Genomic DNA, 16,708 nt, shown 5'->3' on the forward strand with positions numbered 1-16,708 from the left:
GCAGTGTTTTAAAACAGACTGTCTTAGGAGATCCATACCCATAACTTTCTTTAACTTCCAGATAGCCTGGCAAATATCCTTAGCAGCAGCAATTTGAGCCTTTTCTCCAAGAAGGCCTCCAACAGTAGCTCGAAGGATAAATGAAACACAACGACGACTGCAGACAGCATCAATTTGAGTCTGGGTGGCCTTAGGGTGTGACTGTGAAACCAGGCTTAGGATATGAGAAAGAAAGGCAGCAAAATTTTTCTCTAGCCATGTTCCTCCTAGTGTTGAAATAAACACCACGTAAGCCTAAAAAATAGAAATGAGTTTTATCTTAAAAATGAAATCACTTCAATTCTGTATTAACGTCATGTCTTCCATGAAATATGAAGAATTTATTAACATTTTTTAGCTTTTCCTCATTTATGTAGCCACTTAAACTATATAAATATTGTACAGTTTTTTGTTTGTTAAGCCAAAATTGAAGTACCTAGTCTTTCAACCGAGATTTCATTTATGCTGCCTGTGTTTTATTTTGGTCAGACTGCAAGGTTTCAGGACAGCCAGTAGAGCTAGCTAATCAGTAAAATGTGCCTTTGACTTTTCCAAACAAAGCATTCAAGCTCTTTAACATTCTGAAGAAGAAAATCCAAATCAAACAAACACAATGTAAGAATTAACTATGGTCTAATACCATAACTCCAAGGGAATTCAGTTCTAGAAACCAGTAAAGAAAGGTTATAGTGATGAATCACTATTCTTTATTTTCATGAATGCTAATGGTTTGCCTTACTCTAGAGATACAGAGAGTAGTTATCTGATGCAATCTGTTTTTTTAAAAACAGTTTATGTTATGCTGGGACAGCTTATATTTTCATGAACTCTAATATCATACAGTATAAAACAATGAGGATTATATGTGAATTAAAAATATATATGTGTGTGTGTTTACTTTGAACCACAATGACATTTAGAAAATAAGATAATTCAAAGAAAGAATGCAAAGACCTCTATATTCTCTTATTCAAAGACCCTTTCCCCAAGGTCTAGCTTTTTATGTTTTGTTTAGGACCAAGAATTTAAGCCCTTAAGGAGATTATAATTCTATAATCTTTATTTAGAAGTAGAAACCATATAAGATAGAAATATAATATTGCCCACGCTGAATATTATGTACCTAACAGCCTAAATCTGAACTGTATAAGCACACAAAAACACAATGAAAAACATGTGAAAACACAAGACACAGAGAAGCCCAAGACCTGGAAACAAACAAAAAAATGTTTATGTTTCAAGGGAAATAAATAAACAAGTCTCCCATTATTACAAACTGAAAATACACTGTAAGAGCGTATTTAGCTGGCTTTGCATAAACAGGCTTCTCTTACTTGTAATCTAGCTTTTTCATAAAGTGTTTTGGCCTCACCACATGTATTTATAAACATGAGAGCATAGGTGATGCCCTGGCACAGCAGCACTTCTCCCTGGAGTCAGACACTAAAACGTCCATCAGGGCAGCTAAGAATTACATTTAGACACTGGTTTGTGATTCTAACCTGAGTAACTCCAACTCGAACATCCCTACTGACTGAACTGGTTCCTTTCAGCATATCTCCACTGGCTCGAAGAAATCCTGAACTCCCACGTAGGAACCCTGTTCCTAGTAATTCCAGAACTTCCTCCAGTGATACTCTGCGAGTGCTCTGACGTGAGGCTGCTATAACAAAGAACAAAACAAAACATGTAATTTTGTTTTACAGACTAAATGTTAATGCATAATCTTGAACAGCATGTTAACAGAAAGAAAAATAAACTAAAAATCCAAACAAAAGGCAGAATTTACAGGACATTACACACAGTGACACATAAAGTCACAAAGTGTTCAGAGGCCAAATCATAATGGACTCTGATGTATCATGTCAATGACATCTTAAAGTCTATGCCACTTTGAGATTATGACCTACTGCTCTCTTGCCCTCAAGTTAAAAGGCTAACAGTCTTCTAAAACAAGGGGAAACATAAATAAACTGCCCTAGTTCTCCAAGAGTGAAAATGCTATAGAGACTTCCCCGTAGTCCAGTGGCTAAGACTCTATGCTCCCAGTGCAGGCGGTCCAAGTTCAATCCCTGGTTAGGGAACTAGATCCCACATGCCGCAACTAAGACCTGGCGCGGTCAAATAAATAAATAAATAGAAAACGCTATATAACACTTTGAAAATTCTTTTGAAATACGAAAAAGGCCAAAAATCATAATTTTATCTTTCTAAATGCTCTACAACTCTTAATGAAACTTAAAGTAACCACCACATCATGTTTTTTAAAAATTCTCAACTGCAAGTACAACTTCTGTTACATCCTCAGTCTCTAAAGAAATCAAAGCTAATATTTACTAAAACTGCTCAGTCAGTCCTTAGGCTACAGTAATTAACAGGTTAGTTAGGCAGAATGTTTTAAGTTTGTCTGCAGTTTGACATAGTTGAGTTTCTCCCTGTGAGTATCTCCTTTTAAAAAGGAAAAAGAAAAAAAAGAAAAAAAAATTTTTCACCCTTTCATTCTTCTGAAAAAATGATGGTCACAAGCTCTGATCCTCATTACCAACATAAGTCATAGGCAGTGGCAAAATAAACTTATGTTAATCCAAGTCAAGATGAACACAAAATAAATTCCTCAGCCTAAAGATGAAACAGATGAAAATCTATACTAGTACATGGAAAGAAACATTAGTGAACAGCACAAAATCCATGCCCTCACAGATCGTAAGTTCTAGAAAGGAGAGACAAGAATAAACATAACAAATGACGAACTGTCTATTAATAGTATATCAGAGAGTGATTAAAAGCAACGCAAAAAAATAAAGCAGGTATCTTTCACGTGCAGTAAGTTCTCTGGTAGGAGACCGGCCAGGGTGTGAGGATGGTACAAGAGCAGAAGATATAGGACCTTGTTGATCATTATAATAATGATGTGAGTGAAGTAAGGTGCCAGCGGAGACCCTCAAGCAAAGCAGTAAAGGCATCTGTCACTTTGCTTCTGTGCTGAGAGAAGACTATAGAGGGGCAAAGGTGGAAGCAGAAAAAACCAAAACATTAGGAGGATTTAGTAATACAACCAACAGGTGATGGTAGCTTACAACAGGCTAGATCAAGGTAGTTACAACAGGAGTCTTGGTATACATAATTATATAGTTTTAAATTTTATTAAAATAAATTTCAAAATCACAAAAAAGCTGCAAGAAGAGTAAAATAAATTCTCATGTACCCTTCTCCTAGCTTCCATATCTTCCTTATCACTTTCTCATTTTTGAAGCCTACATATATGGCTAGTTATAGTTACAAAAAAGCTCTCAATTGCATAAGTAATGCTGTAAGATTTCTCGATACATAGTATCAGAAAGAATGTCAGGCTTGATGTCAGTCTATCCCTGTATTGGTGGTATTATCTTTGAATACATGAATCAGGTGTCTGTCAATCTTGTCAACTGTAAAATACCATTTTCCCCTTTATTATCACTATGCCACCTGTGTAGTGATACTTTCAGTTCAGTTCAGTTCAGTCACTCAGTCGTGTCCAATTCTTTGCGACCCCATGAATTGCAGCACGCCAGGCCTCCCTATCCATCACCAACTCCCTGAGTTTACTCAAACTCATGTCCATCAAGTCGGTGATGCCATCCAGCCATCTCATTCTCTGTCGTCCCCTTCTCCTCCTGCCCAGCATCAGGGTCTTTTCCAATGAGTCAACTCTTCACATGAGGTGGCTAAAGTATTACTTTAAGACAGTATAAATAAACTCTAATGCATTTCGGAATGCACTGAACACTCTTATCTCCATAAACTATTACTATAATGACTACAAAAGGTCATTATCTAACATTCATTACTTCTAAATTTTTTGGTTGGCATTCCACTGCAAAAAAAAGACCTTTCCCTTCTCCTTTATTTACTTATTTTCATTACAGACTCATGGATTCCTTTTTTATTTAACATGTTATAGTCTATTTCTATCATTATTAATTCTAATATTGTCTTGGATTTGACCAGCAGAAGTGTCTTCAGAAAGCTAGCCCTTGGAGGTCCCTTATTTTTTTGGCACAACAAGATGTCTCAGGCTCATTCTCAGACTGTCGCTGCCCCAACCATATGAGCCACTTCTCCATGGAGCCCCAACTCTAAATAGTTTTAATATTGATAAGTAGATTAGCTATTGAGTGTGAGAGAGAAGATTCAAGGTGACTTTTCAAATTGCTGCATGAACACCTGCAGGGATGAAGCTGTCATCAACTTAGATTAGCAAGACTGCTAACTGCAAGGAGAGCAAGTATGTATGTGTATGTATGGGGGAGGGGAGATCAAACATTCACTTGAGACAAGTCAAAACATCAAATAGACATCCAAACAGAGATGACAAACAGGCAGGTAGGTGTAAGAGTGTGGGCTAAAGATATAAATCCAGGAACCCCTGATGCACAGATGGTATTTAAGCTAAGAGACTGGATGGGATCACTAGAGTGAGCCCACATAAAGAGGAGAAGATCACGGACTAGGTAATGGGTGTCTTCTTTGAGAAGACAAGGAATCATTAGAGACCGAAAAGGAATTTCTACAGAGGAGGAAAGGAAACCAAGGCAGTGTGAGGCCCTAAAAGGCAAGTGAAAAGAGGATGAGGAGGAAGATTAACTGAGTTAAATGTTGCTGAAAGCTGACTGCTGCTGTGAAGTAAGACAGCAGAGAACCGCCCACTGGCTTAGTGTGACTAAATACTAGAACGGAAGCGGCAAAGGTTAGGGGCTTTTAATCTGTTCTGTTCAATAACACCTCTTACATGTTGAGAATAGTTCACGGCCTGGTATAAATCCTCAATAAATACTTGTTTATTTATTGAATAAAGGATGAACATGGAGGTCATTGATGACCTTAACAAAAATAAGTTTTTGAGAAACAACTGGAGAAAAATCTTAACTGAAGTGGGTTTCAAAGAAGAGAGAAACTAAAAACTGAATATCAAGAACCCCTCTGAGGAACTCTGCTGCGAAGGCAAGAGAAATGGGGCTCCAGCTGGCTGGGAAGACACAAGAAAAATAAAATTTCCTTTAAAGATGAGAGGGGGGAGAAGAGCTTGTTTTATAGGGAATGAACCAACAGAAAGGGGAAAGTTGATGGAGGAGAGGGGAGACTTGCTACAGTTATGTCCTCAGGCAGGTGAGAGGATGAGCTCTAACACATACTGAACATAAGGTTTTAATAGAAGATAATTCATCTTGATAACAGGGAGAAAGTCTTGATAACAGTGGAGCATATGCTGATAGATGCTGGAAGGTGGTAGACTTAGTAGGAAGATAGGCCATCAAACGAAAGTAATATAGGAGAAGATGAAGGTATAAAATAGTCAGTTAGGAAAGTGGGACAATGAATGGACAAGGGAAATAAAAGTATGACTTAAGGTATGAACCTTAAGTTCTCAAGAAGTAACTTTAAAAGATTCCATAAATCCCTGGCAACTTATCTAAACTGTCCAAATATAGCAAATTTTGAGTACCTGTTGTTTGGAATTATTTACATCATTGCTCCCTTATACCAATCTAGAAGATGGCAAGCCAAATGTATGTAATCAGATGCACGCTGCTTAAAAAAAAAAAATTCTCAAGAATCAGGTCTTATTTCTTACTGGGTAACACTCCACAATTAACTTACTCCAAAAAAAAAAAAAGGCCATGGTGTAGAGGAAGACAATGATTGAATGAAGCACATTTATTTAAGAGTTATTTTAAGTTTTTCCTCAAACTTTCACTGAATCATTTTAATATGAACTCTGAGGACTTTGAATGTTTCCAAACTAAAATCTGTATGATATTTTGCCTCTCTTCAGAAGTAATAATGTGTAGCAGTAATGCTACGTATGTTTGTTTAAATCAACAGGGAAAAAGTTATGGAAGACATTATGAAAACAATTACATAAATTTACCTGCTCCTGGGTGTTTAGAAATTATGGCTTTAGCCAACACCGTGCCTAGTAGTTTTGAAACTGAAATCCGCACATCATAATTGGAGCCTTCAAAGGATTTAAAACATAGTGTGGCCACACTGTCCAGGTCTGTACTCCACATAAAGACAGCCTCATTCTGAAGTTCAAGGAGACACTATCCAATTGGAAGAAAAGAAATTAATGAAAAACAAAATATAAATGTCAGGTTCAGATATACATAAGTTGAAGAATCTATCAAGAGCTAACAAAAAGAACACACAAATCCAAAGTCTCTAAATAATGACTTCAGGGACAAGACAATACTTACTAAAAAGCCATAAAAATTATGCTATATAAAGCAATATGTCCACAAAGACCCATTTCTAATTCAGTGGGGTATGAAAAATGTCTTTAGAAGCTATCTGTTGGCTATGAGCAATTGTGAGACTAATTCCAACATAAACACTAACTATCTAACCCACCAGGTTAAGACAGCATGATAAAAACAAAGGTCACTTTCAAACAACACAAACCTTACAGGTAAATTTTACACACCCATAGAGAGGAGGGACAGTGGCATGGAAGGAATACTTAGGAGTCTGACAACTTGACCTCCCCACTTCTGACAATGTGCTGCTAACTACTTTTAGAACCCTGGGAAATTCACATAACCCTTGCAGCCTCATGTTAAAATGAGACAGTCCCACCTCAATACCAAGGTAGCAGCTCTAAGATCATGTAGCTGTTACTAGTGTTTTCACTGGGATTAACTGATTAAGTTGTCTTTATACTAATTTTTACAAATTCTGCATATTAGACTGTTTTACCTTTGCAGCAGCACAACGAACAGCCATGGATCTATCTGTTAAGCAGGATCTAGCAGCTTTATAAACATCCCTGTGGCAAGGGGTAGCAGCAGCTCCCAGTCCATTCAGTATGTTTTGCAGACTCAGCATAATCTCATAACGACCTTGTGACTACCCAAGAGGAAAAAAATGTAAGGATCAGGAATAAAAATTCACTATGAAAGAGCACTGAGCATTGAAATTTATCTCACATATTAGAGAAATAGTAGGATTTTAATACAAACTAATCAACCTATTCTGACATTCAAAAACATGAAAAATTTCTATTTTACACAGTGTTTACTTTTTATGCTTCCTTTGGAAAAAAAAAGCTTATGTATTTGGGTGCATCAGGTCTTCGTTATGGCATGCAGATCTTTCACTGTGGTTTGAGGATGCTCTAACTGTGGCACAGGTTCAGAAGTTGAGGCAGAAGGGCTTAACCACTCTGCGGTATATGGGATGTTAGTTCCCTAACCAGGGATTGGACCTGAGTCCCCTGCCTAGCAGATTCTTAACCAATGGATCACCAGGGAAGTCCCAGTGTTCACTATTTTAAAGTGCTATTAGTATATATTATACTTCAGTACAATACAAATTTCATAGGGTTGACATGCAGATTAAATGAAATTGTATGGGAGTACCAGGCATAAAGCTTGCATGTTGTTAGGCAATTAATAAATGGTTGTTATAAATGAGGTAACATGGTACGAGTGCATGGTCTGCCACCTACTAGCTACATGTCTTTGGGCAAATCTGTTTATCTGTTAAATGGTTGTTGTGAGGATCCAATGAATTACTGCACGCCATCACTGCAGATGGTGACTGCAGCCATGAAATTAAAAGACTTTTACTCCTTGGAAGAAAAGATAACCAACCTAGACAGCATATTAAAAAGTAAAGACATTACATTGCCAACAAGGTCCATCTAGTCAAAGCTATGGTTTTTCCAGTAGTCATGTATGAATGTGAGAGGTGGACTATAAAGAAAGCTGAGCGCCAAAGAATTGATGCTTCTGGAGAAGACTCTTGAGAGTCCCTTGGACTGCAAGGAGATCCAACCAGTCCATCCTAAAGGAAATCAGTCCTGAATATTCATTGGAAGGACTGATGCTGAAGCTGAAACTCCAATCCTTTGGCCACCCGATGCGAAGAACAGACTCATTTGAAAAGACACTGATGCTGGTAAAGACTGAAGGCAGGGGGAGAAGGGGACGACAGAAAATGAGATGGTTGGATGGCATCACCAACTCAATGGACATGAGTTTGAGTAAACCCCAGGAGTTGGTGATGGACAGGGAGGCCTGGGGTACTGCAGTCCATGGAGTCGCAAAGAGTTGGACACAACTGAGTGACTGGACTGAACTACTTAGAACAGTGTCTGACACACAGTAAATGCTCAGAATTGGCTCAGACGGTAAAGTGTCTGCCTACAATGCGGGAGACCCGGGTTCAGTCCCTGGGTTGGGAAGATCTTCTGGAGAAGGAAATGGCAACCCACTCTAGTATTCTTGCCTGGAAAATCCCATGGACAGAGAGGCCTGGTAGGCTACACTCTCCACGGGGTTGCAAAGAGTTGGACACGACTGAGCGACTTCACTTTCACTTATTGGCCTGAGTATTTTAACTCAGAAGTTTAAAGTCTGGATTTAGATTTTAAAAGATCTGGGTATGAATCCTGGCTCTGAACCTTAGCAACGATGTGCCTTTAAGCTGTTCTTACTTATTTCTTCAACTATAAAATGAGGATAAGGAACTTCCCTGGTGGTCCAGTGGTTAAGACTCTGTGCTTCCACCTTAGGGGCACTGGTTCAATCCCTGGCCAGGGAACTAAGATCCCACATACTACATACCATGGCCAAAAAGAAATAAATAAAAATAAAACAAGGATAAGATGAATCCCATAGAGCCAAAAAATAAGCCCCTGTGGGGAAATCATTTACCATAGTGCCTAGCACACAGTAAACACTCAAGAAATAGTACCTGTTTGTATATCTCAGGAAGTTAAGGCTACTATAGGTAAGCTAACATCAATATCATTTTCATAGTAATGTTATTAATTTTTATTCAAAGGGGCATAATAGTGAGTAATTAAAGGTGGACATAACAAAATGAATCCTAATGGGAAACTTAATTTTTTTTTTCAAACCAGTTTCAAATACTGTCTATCACTATGGGTGTGTATCAAAGGTCGAAATCCCTTTTGATATTTCCAAAACATTGTGGTACTGATGAATCAACTAAATCATAAAGGTTATAAAGTGGAGGAGCAATAAAATACTTAGCAAGAACTTAAAATTTTCTGACACTTATAGAGTAATTCTCTGTTAACCATGACCCCTAAAAAGTATAGCTTTATCAATGGAGCTAAGAGAAAAAAAAAGTTTAAAGCGGACACACTTCAGTAAAAAAAAGTTTTTACAGACACATCCTTTTAAATAAAACCATGTTTATGGATGTTAATCTCTCCTCCTTAATCATCTTCTTCAATCTTTGTGAAAGCTACCACTGCTGAGAAGTAATCTGCTGAGTTGATTTTCTCACCAGTTTTATATTACGGATTTCACTTCTCTGTAAAGTTCTAGGATCAGTTACATTCTTTGTGAAATTTGGCATATTTTATACTTGAATTTTCCCATGTTTTATCCCGATATAGTTAAAGAAAGGTGTGTGACAGGCCTGCATTTTTACAAATTTTCTAGACTTCTTCAAAGTAATGTAAGAATAAGAACTAGTGTGATTTTTTCAATATTTAAAGGTGCTGAGTTATCCTTAAATATGAGGGACCACAGATTTAAAATTTTTGATATACAAACTTACAAACGCTTTTTTTATGAATCTCAAAATGTGATTGGTAAAACTTTAGTTGGCAAAAAATTACAGTATATCTTAGAAGTCTGATAAACACAAAGGGTGTTTCACAATGGTAAATGATACCAACAAATCAGTGAGGCCAGGGCTGAGAATATATTCACTCCCGGCGATTAAAAGGTCATCTGGGTCCTAGTCAAGCTTATGTCCTTCACACTCTTTCCTACTCTGATTTTATTCCTTACTCCCTGCTGATGCTGGTAGAATACTAATCCATCCATCAGGTGGACGGTAGTTACCCATTATGTATCTGGACCCTTGGTGGCAAGTGCTTGCTCTGGTACTAGTAAGTAGCATGAGATGGAAAAGGTGAAACAGAAAGAAGGAGCAAGGACGGGTCTGCAAGAGAAACACCTTAGTTTGTGTCCACTGGCATTTATCTGAATACACAAAATTTTACTGCATTATTGTTTTTCTAATAAAGATTTAATATACAAAGTACATAGGTGCACTACCTAAAATATGTCATTTATGGATATATTTACATATATACTATGTATGCTTATCATAGGTAAGGCTCTTTTATTAGCTCAAGAAACTATAAAATCTGTATTTACCTCTGCACTCTTCATAGCTTTGAGAATATTCCCCACTGTATCAGTAAAGGTGTTACCTAATATTCTACCCAACTTCTTGTACAAGGAACCCAAACACACCACAGCAGCGCTGAAATGACATTTCAATTAGAAATCAGTCAAGAATGAAAAAATAGGAAAAAAAGGATCTTAGGACATGCAACGATGACTACTTAATTTTATTTTTAAAAGATAAATTTCCCAGAATCTACTCCACTGTTAAGTCATGAGGAATTTCATTGGAGTATCAAATGACTACGTTTTCAATATAAGAATGTTACAAAGATGTATCTTCAACTAATCTAAATCTCAGCCCAAAGACTCCATTCCCCCAAATTTTTTAATAGAACTGAGCTTCATATGTTAGATAATCAAAGACAGTCTTAAAAGAAAAAGAACAGTGTTTGCATTAAGTCTCAAAATTTTATGGAAAAGCATATTCTATCATAAGCTAAAAATTAAATCAATAAAAAAATTTCTATAAAATTAGTACTGTGGAGCCATACATCGTAAATAGCCTTCTCTAAACAACGGGTGATAAAATGAACTGAGTCCTACGGAGAAAGAAACTTAGTTGTTCTTTTAGGATCTCAGAAAAGTGTTTTTCCATAAATTTACTATTAATCTTCACTACTAAGAACTAATAAACTAAAAGAACATCCAAAACATGAAGAATTTAACATAGCTATTCCTTAAACACTCAACTGCTAAAATATTAATCAGACGGTTTTGATTCCCAAATCTAGGCTTCAAATGTCTAAAGTTTTTAAAAGAACTGTTTCTCAATGGGAAAATATTAGATCTTTTCAAAAGCTACATATTTTTAAGAAAATGAGGAAAACAATTTGTATTCATTTTCATGATAATTATCAAGTAGTTTAGTTCTTTTAAAAAAATTATTTTACTAAAAAGAGTTGATTTACAAGGTTGTGCTAATTTCTACTATATAGCAAAGTTTGAGTTCTTTGTAAAAATGATACAACAAAGATCTCTTATACACAGTTTCAATATTAACTTACAGTTTAGTGGGAAGATAACTTGGAGAATCATCTTTGCTTCGAATAAGATCATTACATTTATCGATTGTCTCATAAACAGAGAACGTGTCTCCAATACTATAAAGAAGGGCTAGATTCTTAGCAAGGAGTTTACGAGTAGGAGGCCCTGGGGAGCTGTTGAGCAAAGACAGGAGCTGTTCCACAAGAGTCTTCTGTTTCTCCCTTACATCACTCTGCAAATGAAGTGAACAAAGAAGATTCTCATCAATGCAATTACATGCACTCCTCTTATATGATTCTGCTTTCATGTAATTAAGAACTAACCAAAAGCCTCTAGAAAAATGAAAATTTATTTTAACTAAATATTACAAATAAGTTGGTGGCAGAGTTATTACACCTCACAAGCAAGCAGTTTGCTGCATTGCTGGTATCTCCAGAGAATAAATTCTGGACCACAATATACTGGAGTCTGTGAACAAAGACAAGGGTTCCATTTTTTTCCCTTCTTCTTAGATTTGAAGCATAGAACAAATTTATATCTTAACTAGCGCTTCTTAGTTCTTAAGTCCCTGCCTGATATATATCTGCATCAGTGAACAACCTATCACCAGAGCTGACCTTTTAATAGTTACCTGTTTTACTCAGATCTTTTTCTAAGTTTAGTGCAATTTTCTTTCTGCAAGCTTATGCGTGTAAATGCATGCTGTAACTCCATTTTACTTATCTACTCTCTAAAAAAGGAGAACAGAATATTATCACAGTAGTAATGGTATTCAGATGCTTCCTGAGGCTTCAAATTTCACAATAAAATACTTGTTAATTTAGGCTATGGATCTTTGCCATTTATAAATTCTAAACGTCTCCATGAGTAGTGTCTTTGCAACACTTTTGCATTATGTAAGGTATTGTTATTCTGTGGAATACCTTTATTTTTAGGAGATATATAGGAAAGTATTTAGAAATAAAGCAGCAACTCACATGGCTCTGTAAATCAATTAAACTTGGCAAAATGTCAACAGTTGTTGAATGTAGGTAAAGGATAAGAATGATTAGCTTTCTTCTTTGTAGTACCTATTTTATAAACTTTAAGAGAGCATATGTTTACTCGAAGACTCCTCAGCTCATATTCCCCTTCAAGAGTTCACATCTTTTTTTTTTAAAAGATGAAACTTTAAATAACTGAAACTCCCATAACATTATTTAGTGCGATACTGTTCCAGGATGTCATGCATATGGAGGGACAAAGGTAAGAAGATAACAATGATGAAATTTAACACACTGTGCTCTGTAGTTAGTTTTTAACATATCTGAAAGTAATATTATAAATATTGGTTAATTTCTTTCTGTTCTTTTGAGCAGAAGAAACCTACTAGTTCATTGTAAAATGTTATTAAGGTCTAACCCTCGAAAGCTAATTTAGGTTATGTTGGACAGAACAAGAAAAGTAGACCAAAGGAATTAAACATTATCTGGCACTAAAAAAAAAAAAAACCTTGTAAAACAGTTTTTGCAATTTTACTCACCCTGCTGGTTGCAACCAAGAGCTTCTCCAAATATCTCAACCAATCAAAAATAAACTCTGCCTTCTGAACTTCACCCAGTTGATTGTATGCTTCTTCATTCAGCAATAAGCTATGAGCTAATTCCATTCCTTGCAGAGAAGTCTCCTAGCTTGTCACGATTCTTCTCATTAAACTTTAGTCATATACCTATAATAAAGGAAAATAATATTTTAAAAGAAGAATGAAAAGGAATGCAATCACAATACTGGAAATCTTCCACAGAAAAGCACGAAGCATAAACGGAGACATCTTTCCTAAGGTGAAACTGGAAAATTCCCAATAGTAAACTTATTGATACAAAACCCCTTTTTCAGAACAGAGTAGGATCATTGATATTCATATGTCAAAACTTGCCAAACAGGAGACATTTTATTAAAATTTTGAAAATTTTACAGTTAAGACTACTCAAGTGTGAAGACGTTCAGTTTTCTCTGTAACATAAGCAGTTTTTTACTAAAATGAGTTGTGAGTACATATTAACAATTACCAAATACCTAGACTTCCTATTATACTTTACAGTAAAGCTTGAGGTCTCCCAGGGCCTTTGCCTCCACACATAACCTGTCACTTACATGGAGATCCAAGAGAAAGAAATGGCAACCCACTCCAGTATTCTTGCCTGGAAAATCCCATGGACAGAGGAGCCTGGCAGGCTACAGTTCACAGGGTCTCAGAGTCGGACATGACTGACCAACTGAGGACCAAGATTTGAGCGAAGGGACTTACTCCCATTAGCATATATTTCTCCAATCTAATAAAGACACTGCCCAAGGCTAGGAGTTTTTAGGAAAAATCCCATCTCAACCACTACAGATAGTCTCCTTATCTCTGTGAACCTTGTTGTGAAAGCAAACTCATGTTTTTAAAGGCACTTGGACAGATGCCATCCAAGGACTGTAGAACATTATCTGCTATGACCCAGATCCAATGCAGCCTTCACTTCTCTTGTAACAAATAATCAATAGAAGAGGTTTTGTTTTTAGATTCATAAGCATCTCCTGGGTACACTCTAGTACCTTTCTAGAATATATACAACATATAAGCATGTGGGTAAAATACATACACACTCACTCATATGCAAATTTACAAGATGGCATTTCTGATTATGGATTTTTTTATTTCTAGGTGCATGCTCAAGTATATGGCAGTAAAACAGTATGATGTCTGCAACTCATTTTCAAATGGTTAAGTACATCAATCAATTAGCCATAAAATATGGCAAAATGTTAACAGACGAATACTGTAGGTAGTATGTATGTGAGCGATCATTTCACTATTCTTCAATTTTTCTGTATTTTTTAAAACATTGCAATAAAAAAGTTGGAAAAATTATTTAAGAAGAGAAAAATTGTAAAAACATAAGCTGGCTTAAAAACAAATCACACTACTACTCCCAGGAGTAACAGCTATCATCAACATTAAACCACAGAGAAGGTATCATGTACATATAAGGTGGGTATATCTATCCCATATTGAAGTATAAAAAATAACTTTAATACATTATAAATAAACCTGTTACGCTAAACAGAAACATGTCATTCAAAATGCACAGAAATACAAACAGAATGCCACAGGTAATTAAACTAAACCATATAAAATGCATAGCTCATATTCCCCCTAAATAAACCTCAATCTTTTGCAGAGAAGCCGTAAGATGTGGACTTCCCAGGTGGCACGCAGGTAGACCTAAGAGACACGGGTTCAATCTCTGGGTTGGGAAGATCCCCTGGGGAAGGGCACGGCAATTCACTCCAGTATTCTTGCCTGGAGAATCCCATGGACAGAGGAGCCTGGTGCGTTACAGTCCACAGGGTCACAAAAAGAGTCGGAAAGGACTGAAGCCACTTAGCAAGCACGCACGTGTAGTAAGTAGAATTAGAAAATCAGATGGGAGACATGAGGAAGGCTTTTCTTTCTTTTTTCTCCTGGAGAGTTTATGGGTATGAAATTACCTAGACTATAACACCGTAATAATTGTGATATAACTGAAAAGAGCCTCTTTAAAACACAGTAGTTGCAAATTGATGAACTGTTGGCCAAATTTCACCTGCCAATATACGTACTGGGGAAAAAACTGGTTACTAACATGTAAACACAAGATTTTACACAAAAATCTGGGTCCATATCCCATACAGCAATGAATGACTGAATCTAAGGGGAGCAGGGACTCTCAGGCAAGTACACTTGCCACCTGGACTGCCTTATTCATTTACAGTATTTGCCAACTTCCATGGGTATTCAAGTTTTCAGCTCCTACTCTTTCTTTACCTTACTTTCACCCTCTGGCTTGGGCAAGAAACCCTCCTTTTCTTTTTTCAATTATCAAAGTGAACTGATCAAAACATGCACAATAAAGGTAATAAACACTACAGAAATAATTTCCAGAAGAAATCTAAGTATACCAAAGGAGAAAAGCAAGTTTGTACTCAATATCTGCTATTATGTGAGGAAAAAAAAAAAAATAACCTGAGTATCACAGAGAAAATTTCTTGTAACCACCAGGGCAAGTCAAAACCCTACCTTAAGAATCAAATTACCCTTTTTAGAGGTCATTAGGACTGCTGAAGAGACATTTTTTTTCCTTAGGCAGAAGCAATGTTGTGGTGTAAAATGATCTATCAAGAAGCAAAATAGCTAATACAATGCAGTAATAAATAATTCAGTAAAGAGCTTGAGATCATAAGCAGGGCATAAAGTTTATCCCCCATGCCCTCAATACATTCCCCATTATAAATTACTCTTAAAAGTAGACAATTCACACTGGTAATCCCACATCCAAACCTCCAAATCTACAACGGCCTCTGATCTCCACATATGTATTATCAATGACATAAGTAAATGCACTTCGCAAACAACAGATGTTCCTGCTCTAACCCTCAGTGTAACTTAAGGATGATGAGTACAAATACAGCCAATCTACTGTATGTTTTAATTCAACTACAGCCCTATAGCTATACATACTGGGAGAATGCTTGCCTAATTTTTCTCTTATTTTCCATTTTTACGCTTCTTGGGGGAGGTTACAGAGTGATTAATTTATTAAAAGTGAACACATATAACAAGGTATTTTTCAAGGTACAGTTATGCTACTTGAAAAAAAGACTTCATCAAACCACTGTACCAACTATAATGCCAACCACTATTTTTGACAGATGCTAATTATTACTGATCACTAGTTATAGTCCAAGCACAGCTCTAAGAGCTTTAAATATTCTTAAATAAGTTGCAGAACTGTCCATGGGTAGTTATTTTTATTAGAATCATTTCAAGATGAGGAAACTGAGGCACAGAGAAGCTGAGTCACTTTCCTAAGGTCACACAGAAAATGGTCATACACTAAAGTGATGTAAGGCGAGATATATGTGCTTTAACCGCTACATACTATGCTGCCACCCTTTTATCCAATCAAGCCTATCAAACACCTTGAAGCCAGGCATTTTATTCATTCATTCATTTTTATTAAATATAGTTGATGTACAATATTATGTTAGTTTCAAGTGTACTACATAATGATTTGACATTTACTAACATTTGAAATGATCACCATATCTACAAAGGACTTTTGGGGAACATGCTATTTTGGGGAACATTACTATTTTGAGAACATATGCCATTTGGGGGAACATATATGCTCAAGTTTATGCAGGGAGGGAAAAGTCTTCTTCATATTTTTGGTCATTTTAGTTTCTTTTTTTTTTCATTTTAGTTTCTTAAAATAATTTATTATGTCATTTTGAAGAATGTAAAGAGAAAAAAAAATCACAAATAAAGAGACCCCCTCAAACACAAATAAGACAGGTTTGTCAAACTGGTTACTCCTTTCTTTCCTGAGCAATAAAAGATCAGTTTACAAAATGAACAAGCCATTCAGTAGTAAATGGAACTGAATCTAGAATGTATCAAGCAGTTA

At 36.2% G+C, this 16,708-nt stretch overlaps 1 protein-coding gene across 7 annotated transcripts in view; it reads right to left on the bottom strand.

The window, feature by feature from the left end:
- HEATR5A (HEAT repeat containing 5A) overlaps nt 1–16,708 on the bottom strand; it is a 93,702-nt gene that overhangs the window by 66,509 nt on the left and 10,485 nt on the right. For 6 of the 7 annotated variants that reach the window (XM_061159067.1, XM_061159062.1, XM_061159065.1 and 3 more), the window contains 7 exons: nt 12,760–12,945; nt 11,258–11,469; nt 10,221–10,329; nt 6,775–6,924; nt 5,948–6,122; nt 1,542–1,702; nt 39–294 (listed from right to left, as the gene is read on the bottom strand). In XM_061159067.1, the coding sequence (XP_061015050.1) occupies nt 39–294; nt 1,542–1,702; nt 5,948–6,122; nt 6,775–6,924; nt 10,221–10,329; nt 11,258–11,469; nt 12,760–12,885 (1,189 nt within the window). In that variant the 5' untranslated portion in view covers nt 12,886–12,945. The remainder of the gene's footprint in view (nt 1–38; nt 295–1,541; nt 1,703–5,947; nt 6,123–6,774; nt 6,925–10,220; nt 10,330–11,257; nt 11,470–12,759; nt 12,946–16,708) is intronic. The other variant, XM_061159066.1, reaches the window with a different exon arrangement.

The sequence above is a fragment of the Dama dama genome, chromosome 13, assembly GCF_033118175.1.
Source record: "Dama dama isolate Ldn47 chromosome 13, ASM3311817v1, whole genome shotgun sequence".
NCBI lineage: Eukaryota > Metazoa > Chordata > Mammalia > Artiodactyla > Cervidae > Dama > Dama dama.